The sequence below is a fragment of the Lycium ferocissimum genome, chromosome 7 (assembly GCF_029784015.1).
Source record: "Lycium ferocissimum isolate CSIRO_LF1 chromosome 7, AGI_CSIRO_Lferr_CH_V1, whole genome shotgun sequence".
Lineage (NCBI taxonomy): Eukaryota > Viridiplantae > Streptophyta > Magnoliopsida > Solanales > Solanaceae > Lycium > Lycium ferocissimum.
The window spans coordinates 62,165,268-62,175,301 of NC_081348.1; the positions used below are offsets into that span (position 1 = coordinate 62,165,268).

Genomic DNA, 10,034 nt, shown 5'->3' on the forward strand with positions numbered 1-10,034 from the left:
GAACCCTAAATTGCTTCTCCCAAGAACTAAAACTTTCGCAATATTGGTTACATTAATATATTAATATTATTTGAATATGAAGAAAGCACTACAAAAGAGCCTACCATGATCAAGACAGTGTTGAACTATCACTGAGTCTATGACAAATAACATGCTTTGATTCAGGAGATACGACTATTAGTCACAAGCAAAATTTCAAGTGTAAAATGATAAAGCTAGAATATTAATGCATTTATTTCCAACTTTATTACTCTTAATGATTCTTCCTCATGCACCAAAGGTTCATCTTTCAAAAGGAAAAAAGAACAGAAGAAACAATTGTAAGTGAAAGGTACATCTTTGTAATACAACTACAGATACTGCCTCCGTAAAAAACCTTACAAAATTCCAGCATAAGTCCACCATCGATCAAGTTCCCTTCTATAGTAAAGATCATTTCTGAGACACAATAACTTGTTTGTCCTAATTTAGCTCAAAAAGGCCTCAAATCTCCTATTACACTTTAAAAGATATTACACAGCAACAGATTTTTACAAAAGAATACTAGGTTTATAGTTTAATCCAGAAGTACCATGGTGGGAGAAAGAGAGATATCTATAAAGGACAGAACTACTCTAGTATGACCACCATGTCTATTTAACTTGTTTAAATCATATATCTTTCTAAGGATTATCCATCGTGAAGCCTGCCAAAAACTGGGAACTCTTGACATGCGCTGTGCTTTGTGAAATGAGCAAAGTATAAATATAGTAAGTACACAGGTGATTTTTAACTCATTTTCACTGTGTCTCCCATCCAGGGATATTAGCAGTAGCTTCATTAACCATCTTCACTAATCTTACCTGCAAAAAGGATTTTAGAAAAAAGACATGAGCATGGATAAAAAAGTCTGGCTCCTTGCAGCTCCCGGCATTTTTTCCTCTTCACTTGTATGTGTGTAACATACAGCATGTCTGCTTGCATCAATCATTATGATGAGATTTAATCGATATTCAATGTTCACATGTGTGCCCGCTGGTAATATGCTATGGGTTAAACGAGATATGAGGAAAGGATATGAACAGATCTGTCACACTCTAACTGAGGCAGACATGTCAAGTTCTAACTGACGCAGACAGGAAGAGAACTATAGTTTAGTAGTATTTGCAACGGCTTGCATTCAATTGAACATAGCCATTTGTTATCAATCAAACAACAACTATACCTCAGTCACAAACAAATTGAGGTCTCCTCATTCACCATGTCTCTCCACTTAAGGTCATCGCAGGACAACATTATTTAAAATAAAAGTAGAAAGTACTAGAAATTCTCTATAATTTCCAGTAGCAGCATATAAATCTCTAATAGGACCAAAAGACTCCGAGGAAATATAGGACAAAAATTAAAAACTATGCATAATTTTCGTAGTAGGATTTGTCTTTTCCCTTTCCTTCAGGAAGAGCCATATTGATCTGTGTCATCATATTAGAACTGATTGGGTCTTTGAGGACAGCAACATGTTATATGGGCTCCCGTGATAGTTCAGCAATCAGGAATAACAGTTACCATTCTCTGATTAAAAAAGGGTTACCACTTACCACTTGTGCAGATATATGCTAGTCCAAATTATGGCTTGAGAAATTCCTTAATCTAATGCTCAGTTTCTTATTCAGCGGCTTACAATTATTGATAGATATTTCGCTAATTCTGTTCCATGACCACTAGTAAGAGACTTGTCCTGACTTGGTGCAGGCATGGAAGGTGATTTCTAATGTCAATCCATTTCCATTTTCTTGTGGTACTTAAATGCATAACATAAAAGTACCTGCTTCATACTGTTATAATAACTGAGTGCCTGCATCACAGGTTTGAGGAAGTGATCCAAGCCCACTGGGATGAACTCATGTTTGATGTAGAAGTGACTTGTAGATCAAGCTCATCAAGGATAAGTCAAGCGCAAGTTCACTGATAAGTTACAACTGCTCTGATACCATGAGAAAGAAGTGGACATTGGGCCTAACTCAACCCCAAAAGCTGGCTCATGTGGGGAGGATTGCCCAAAACCATATAAGGAGACCAAACAACTCTATCCCCACCGATGTGGGATATTCAACACCCCCGTGCACGTCCAGGACTAGACATCTGGAGCGTGGACAATATAAGATGGGAGCCCAACATCGGGTGAAACAAGAATTGGGTGAGCGTGGCTCTGTACCATGTTAAGAAATGGATCTTGGGCCTAACTCAACCCCAAAAGTTAGTTCATGAGGGGAGGATTGCCCAAGACCATATAAGGAAACCACCCATAGCATTAACCACCGATGTGGGACTTCTTCACAAAATTATTGCAGAAGAAGATTTTTGCATGATAAGTTCAATAAAGTCCTGTTAGTCCATCCTACAGGTTTCATCGAGAAAAAACGTCAAACAATATCTTGTGTCGAGGGTCTACCGGAAACAGCCTCTCTACCTCCCAAGGTAGGGGTAATGTCTGTACACACCTCACTTAGTGGGATTTCACTGGGTATGTTGTCGTTGTAATAGTTATTGCTTGAGGCTCTCAGTCGCAAACTTTTATGATGACATGATAAAAGAAAGATAAATAGCAATGACCATTTGAGGTAAAATGAAGCTAGGAAGCAAGGGGAAGCCATAACATAACCTAGTACCTTTTGACCACATCAAGAAAGGGAAGTCAATCCGACAAAAGTATGCAAAACAAATGCAATGGGGCAATATCTAAATAACAGATAGCTTTTGTTGTTGCCATAGCTTATAAAGCTCTGCAACCTCAACTTTAAAGTTGGCAGTGCAAATTTGAATGATTTCCCAGGTACACTTTTACAGTTAATAGTTCTACAGCATACTGTAAAGCAGTAAACGGAGGTTTAAACGTACCACACTTTCAGGAACCCCTGGAGGGGGCAAACTGAGATTTTTTGGTGGAGGGCCTCGAAGGTATGATCTTTTGTCAAATCTCCATTCACCAATTTTACCATATGTCAACTCTCCCTGTTTAATCATCAAAAGGATTCAATGAACGGCAGAACAATGTTTGTTACAAGTTATGCCGAGAAAATGGCATGTTTGCCAAACAGAATCTGTGAGTGTTTATTTTACCTTCATATTATAATCACATCCATAGGTATAATGAATAATGAACCTCTTGCCAACTTCCAGATCCCATGGAGGCTGAAAGTGAATGACATTTGTTAGCCAGGGATTAGTCAAGCATAACATAATGAAGAAAAGAATATTTTCATTTAGCTCTTGCAGACCTGTAGCATGAAGTCCTTACGAAGAATGTGTCTTACACCATGTAAAGCCGATGCCACTGCATAGCCATACCTGGAACAAGGAAATACAAATCAGTTTTTAGACTTCATAAGCCAAAGATAATATCAAACTACGAGCAACTGAAGTAGAAACATAAACATCACTCACATTTCCAGAACCCAGCCAAAAGCCTTGTCGGTTTCTGGATCATCTTTCATCCTCAAAGACACATTCATCCATGTAGGAGCAATTTTTTCCAAAATGGACTGCAACAATCAGAAAAACAACACAGAAAACCAAAAATGATTACATGAACCAGAGAAAATAACCAGCCCAAAAAACTAGACAAATAATGAGATCAAACAGCATTTTCATCACATAGCATATGGAATTGTTAAGGCCATTCAGCAGGCAAGAATTTTAAAAGACCTTCGCCAGCAATAACAAAATACTATTTGGTTCAGCATATTACAGCTAACCTTTTTAATTATTACTGGAGAGTTTCCAATTGGATCAACATTAGTCACTGGGCCCATCTCCTCTGGATAGTATTTTCGTATAATTTTCTCATTTTCTGATGGTTTTATGTAGAAAAAGGGGAATGCAGCTGGGTGATCTCCACGACTCAAGTTTGGTAAGGGATTTGCAAATACATGGTCGGGCTCTGCCATTAGAATGTATCTGCATCAGTCATAGCATATTGTATTGTTCAGACTATATGCATACAAGAGAAAATGGTATACATTATCCAGTGTAGTCACTTACTCTTCTTCAATTGTTGCCTTCTCCAGCCACTGAACAAAAGCCCATGGTCTGTTAAGAACAATATAACCCTGAAGACAAAATGGAATTTTTATAAGAAAAGTTAGGATGAGAAACATTGTGCTGCTAATGAAGCAACTCAAGTAATTAAACACACAGAACCAAAGCTTCCGCAGAAATAAAAGATATTGTCACAACAACTCAATTTCTGGTAAACTACTCGAGGCTTCCCATTGTTTCAAAGAGCACATGCTCATTTGTTGATTCATTAGTAAACTGTTGAAAGAGGAAAAGTTAAATCATTTTCCTGTTCTGAGCTTTGAGCTTCTGAAGAAATCACTCATCTTTCCCTCTGACGAACAGGTCCAAGCCATGTCACCCCCTAAAGTTACCCAATAGTTCATACATAGCTAGAGAACCAGGAAAGAAGATATGAAAGACCTAAACTGAGCAGATGGAAAACCAAACCTATCTTAGCATGCACTAGCAGGAATTGAAGGGCAACTATTGAAAACGTTTGAGCCAATTTCATTTTGGCTCGTCTATAGCAGGAAAATTTTGTGATGGCCAAGTCTATCTGATTCATTAAACATGTCCATCTTTTTTACTTGCTCATTTTCTCTTCCTCTCCTCGAAGAAACTTTCCCCTTCCTATTTCCTTGACAAGCTCTGCCCAAAAGAGAAATTTAACTTTTAAAAAGACGCAGGATTTTTGACATATCAACATTTTTCCTTCAGTCCTGGACAGAAGATAGAAGACTATTTACCATGTCTGGAATCATCTTCACCTATTACATCAGTTTTAATTTAATAGCTTTTTTAAGCAGGACGAAGGGGAATATTTAGCGTCTTCAACTGATAGTCTAATATTTAATAACAAAAGAAAACTGATAGTCCAATATTTGGACAGGATGGTACCATAGGCTACAAGATCTCTCATCTGATATATTATACCGAACTTGAAACTGACAGGAGTACAAGACAAGCTCCAATCTGTGCAAAGCCCTCCTCACTCTCTCTTTCCTTTTGTTGGAAAAAGTACTGTTTATGTATAAATATATAAAATATAGGAGATAAAGAGAAAACCATATCTATTTCAAGTGAAGGCTGTTGACACATTTCAGCACCCCAGTGAAGGGGGGGGGAGGGGGTACTTTCCCTTGCTATTGCCGGGGTCTGAAACCCAGCTTGTGTAATCTTTTTATTTGTAGCACCAAAAGATCTACTCAGAAATAAGAATTACTGAGGTAGGATCCAACTCTACACCTGATACCTCAAGGGAATAAAACAAGGTTTAGGCCTAATTTGGGCTATGTTTCTCTTTTATAAATAACTTATGTAGTTCCCTCAGTAAAATAATAGAAACTCTAATGTTAGTTTCTTTTCCCAAATCGAACTTAAAGCTGAAAGAAACATGTAAGAAGTTTTCTCACTCCTTCCCTGGGTTACTTCAGTGATCATGGGTTCAGCTTCATTAATTGCCGAACACCCTCGATGAAAATCTGTGTATGCCACTGACAAGAACATATTCCCATACACTCAGACTTGCTGTAACAAAGATTTATAACGCTTACCAATCTTCCCAAAAAATTAGAACTAAAACTATTCAACTCTAGTGTTCATGAAGGTCTACTTACATGAGAAACTAAAACCTCCTTCCTCGAAGCCATAAACCAATCCCAAGAAAAGGGAGTAAATTTATCATTCAACTAGGTTATAAACAAATTATCAAAACCAAAAGAGAGTGCACCTTGCCAAACTAACCTTAACATGAAAAAATGAAATTCACTACCTCAGTCTCAAACTATCAATTCCAAGTTTCGCACAGAGTCCTAATAAACATTTAAAAGAGTAAGGGCGTGTTCGGTATGGAATTTTTCAATTTTTTCATGTTCTTTTGGTCAAAAATTTTGGAAACATTTTCTCTAGGAAAACAAGTTCCTTAAAAATGAGAAAATGACTTCACTAATGGAAGTAAGGAAAACAAGTTCCACAAGTTGCATTCCATATTGATTGTGTCCTCTGCACCCTCCAACACACCTCATCTTCACTCCCACATATAACCCCGTCGCAACCACCCCACACCACCTACCCCGTCACCCCATCTCCCTTAGTATTTGTCTAGATTATATACAAATATTTTTAGGATGATATTTCAGTAGGATAATATTTTTTGCTTACATACCCAGCACAAGAAAATAAGTAAGAAACCCACTTATTTTCCTCAAAAACATTTTCCATGGAAAACATTTTCCTTCATACCGAACACACCCTAAGAGTTACGCATTATCATATCCCATAACATAACACAGAGGATAAACAAATCGGCGAAATCTCAAAACTAACCGTTCTATATATTTCCAAAATACACAATACCCAAGAATAATTCTTTACATAAGCAACTGAAAGTCACTTCCTCCATGTCTCAAACAAACCATTCCCAAAACACCCCTGAACAATTAAAAAGGTCTCTCAAAATTAACCATAAAACCAAAAAAAAAAAAAAAAAAAAAAAACAGCAATCTTTATCTTTTCATCCAAAGCCAATACTTCCTCCGTTTCAATTTGTTTGTATTACTTTCCCTTTTAGTCCGTTTCAAGAAGAATGTCTATTTCCTTTTTTAGGAACTCTTTCATCTCAACTTTCCACATGTCATGTTTAAGACTACAAAATTAAAGAGCATTTTGATACATTCTACATATCTTTAGTTTAAGACCACAAGATTCAAAAGTCTTTTTTACTTTCTTAAAATTTGTGTCAAGTCAAAACCGGACAAACAATTTGAAACAAAAGGAGTAAAATTGAATAAACAGCAATCTTTATCTTCTGATCCAAAACTATTTCTTCCGTCTCAATTTATGTGGAACCCTTTCATTTTTAGTCCATCCTAGAAACAAGGTCACATTTTTATAGTTAGACACAACTTAACTTTAAAATTCCCTTTTACCCTTAATGAAATGATTTATAGCCACACAGATGTTCAAGCCTTCAAGGTTTATTTTAGACCAAAAATTTCAAAAGTCTTCCCTTTTTTCTTAGGACCGTTTGGCCATGAGAAATTTTCACTTTTTTCCTGAATTTTTTTCGCTTTATTTGAAAATTAGCGTTTGGCTGAAAATTCCAAATACAACTTCAGAAAGCACCTACAAACCTGTTTTCACTTCTTTCTTTTTCTTTTTTTTTTTCACTTTATTCACTTTCATTACATTCAAACAACCAAATATTCCTTGCAAAAATATAACCAAACACAACTCCATCTTTAACTCCAACTTCAAAAATTCCAAATAAAGTGAAACATATTTGGTTACTATAGCCAAATGCCTACTTAAACTTTGTGTCAAATCAAACGGTGCCACATAAATTGAAACGCAGACAGTAATAAAATTGAGAAAGAAAAACAAACAATTCATAACTAGAAACAAATTCCCCTACTCTCTCTCCTATTTAGTCATTCCCAAAAAGAATGTGACATTTCTATAATTAGAAACAACTTAACTTTAAAATTTCCCTTTTAGCCTTAATTAAATGATTTATAGCCACACAAATGTTCAAGGTTAGTTTTAGACGAAATATTTCAAGTCTTCCTTTGTGCCTTTGTGCCAAGTTAAACGGTGCCACATAATTTGAGACTGAGCGAGTAATAAAATTGAAAAAAAAAAACAAACAATTCTTAAAAAGAGAGCAAAAAATTCCCCTACTCTCTCTCCTTTTAGTCAGTCCCTGACATTTCTATAATTAGAAACAACTTAACTATAAAATTCTTCTTTTACCCTTTTAATGAAATGATTTATAGTCACGCAAATGTTCAAGGTTAGTTTTAGACCAAATATTTCAAAAGTCTAGTTAAACAGTGCTGGGACTAAGCGAGTAATAAAATTGACAAAAACAAAAGAAGAGAATTCTTAAATACTGACCCGATCCAATCCTTGAGGTAAAGGATCAACAACAAAAGTAGGAATCTCATCCATCAAATTATCGGGTTGACCCGAATGCAAAACCCGAGTAAACCCTCCCATATCTGATCCGTCTCTATCCTTCATTCTCTTATACCAATAATACATTATCCTACACTGCCACTTACTATACGCTGCATCTGTCGCCGTCAATGCCACGTGGAATTTCCTCTTCTCACCACCACCGGGTTTTTCCTGTACCGGGTCGAACCATTCGGATCCACCAACACCAACATTGTTAGTATTAGAGCTATTTTTGTGGATTATGATTGTGACTAAATTGTATGTTGCGAAGAAGAAACCTAATGCGAGTAATATTAGTAATAATGATGAAACACGACCACCCATGTTGTTCTTTCTTGGTATCATTTTTGAGAAAATTGAGAATTCAGAAGAGCGTTATATAAGAATTTTTTGCAATGATTTTTCAACGCTCTTTGTTAAAGTTGAAGACTTCTACTGTGGAATGGAAGGCAAGTATATACTTTTGTTTGATTTGTTGAATCTCAAAATTGGAAGTTTAATTAATATATAGGAGAAAAAATGACAAAGATGGTCAAGGCGAGATTGGATATTTAATTTTTAGCAGGCGTTTGGCCATAAGAATTATTCACTTTATTTCGAAATTTTTTTTCATTTCAGCATTTGATCATAAAAATTTTAAATATTTCAGAATTTCAAAAAGTTATTTTTCAAAAAAATTCACTTTTTTCACTTTTTTATAATTATATTTCACCAAAAACTACAATTTTAAAAACTATGGCCAAACACAACTCCAACTCCAACTCCAAAATTCCAAAAAAAAAGTGAATTTTTTTTGTTTCTATGGACAAACGGGGCCTATAGTATTTCATTAAATAATATAATTATAAGAAATATTTTTAAATAGCTAAAATTGCATAAAAATTGAAGAAAACTATAAATAAGTGAAATATTTATATAGATGTGCTCATCCCTACAAAAAACTAATCAAAACAATTTATTATACGTTACTTACAAGCAGAAGTGACTGTATGTTACTTTTTTGAGATAGTAGAAGACAAGATAAAGAATTGGTAAAGAACAAAAATTAGGGCATCTAGTAATAAAAAAGGTTTTGACTTTATATTTAATGTTTCAGTTCCTTTTTAAAACATTTGGATAATTACACGTTGGCTTTGAGAATTTAGGTATTATATTAAGGACTTATTTAACAAATTTCGTTTTAATTTGAAGAAGTTTTCTGCGCTTACGCTCCAACACAAAAACCTTCCTCACACGCTCAGTCGTACGCCCCGAATTGCTGGGCGTACACCTTTTGGGACTTTTGCCCCCCACCATCGCCCCGGGGCGTTTTTTGTGAGGCCCCACCCCATGGCTCGTCTCGAGAACGCCTTTTAAAACACTGGTTCAAAATAATGGCTTTAAGTAGGTATTCAATAATTTTGGTTCTTTAAGTATGTCAAAGTTAATAATTTTATAGTTTCTGTCAAATATTTATTAAACTTTGTTACTTAGAATTGACGAAGACAGTGGAAATATTAGCCAGAAGGGTGGAACTCATGTTTAAAGGTACAATTTTTGTATTCTGGAGTTTGAAGCTTGGATGGTCATTCAATAGAATCCTCGCAAAGATAAAGTGTGTAGTTGGAAAAATGATAATAGGTTGGTGGGCTTTTAGCCATTTAATGTGTGTGTGTGTTGTGGGTTGGGGGGGGGGGGGAGGGAATTGAAAATCTCAATTAAAAAAAAATATATGGTTTAAATTGAAAACCAGAAGCATTTTTTTTCAACAAAAGATAGTAATATGTAATTGAGGAGAGGAAGCGAAGGAAGTTGAGCAAGTAATATCACGTGCTTAAATATTTGGACATTCAAGCAAAAAGCAAGTAAGATATCATTTACTGGATTTTATAGAAAAAAATGGGTTAGTACATAATTTATCCCCTAACCCCGTAATCAAATTTCTTTTACACACACCTTATTTAGGTAACTCTTTTACACACCATTTTTCATGATTGTCCAGTACATATCACTTTGACCCAAAAAAAAAAAAAAAAAACACTTTGATCACCAGACCAACG

At 35.4% G+C, this 10,034-nt stretch overlaps 1 protein-coding gene across 1 annotated transcript; it reads right to left on the reverse strand.

Annotated features, from left to right (window-relative positions):
* Positions 1-223: 223 nt before the first annotated feature.
* LOC132061795 (hydroxyproline O-arabinosyltransferase NOD3-like) lies at positions 224-8,481 on the reverse strand. The gene is made up of 8 exons (XM_059454432.1): positions 7,933-8,481; positions 4,021-4,088; positions 3,735-3,936; positions 3,424-3,521; positions 3,258-3,327; positions 3,100-3,171; positions 2,878-2,991; positions 224-842 (listed from the first exon to the last, which is right to left on the reverse strand). The coding sequence occupies exons 1-8, from the start codon at positions 8,338-8,340 to the stop codon at positions 780-782; spliced, it is 1,095 nt and encodes a 364-aa protein (XP_059310415.1). The 5' UTR covers positions 8,341-8,481; the 3' UTR covers positions 224-779.
* Between the last annotated feature and the right edge of the window lie 1,553 nt (positions 8,482-10,034).

Excerpts from the sequence above, each read along its gene's own strand:
- LOC132061795 (XM_059454432.1), bottom strand. The coding sequence starts at position 8,340 with ATGATACCAAGAAAGAACAACATGGGTGGTCGTGTTTCATCATTATTA. Across the intron at positions 3,937-4,020 it reads AAGGCAACAATTGAAGAAGA|ATACATTCTAATGGCAGAGC; the intron begins GTAAGTGACTAC and ends TGACTGATGCAG. Across the intron at positions 2,992-3,099 it reads GATGTGATTATAATATGAAG|GGAGAGTTGACATATGGTAA; the intron begins GTAAAATAAACA and ends ATGATTAAACAG.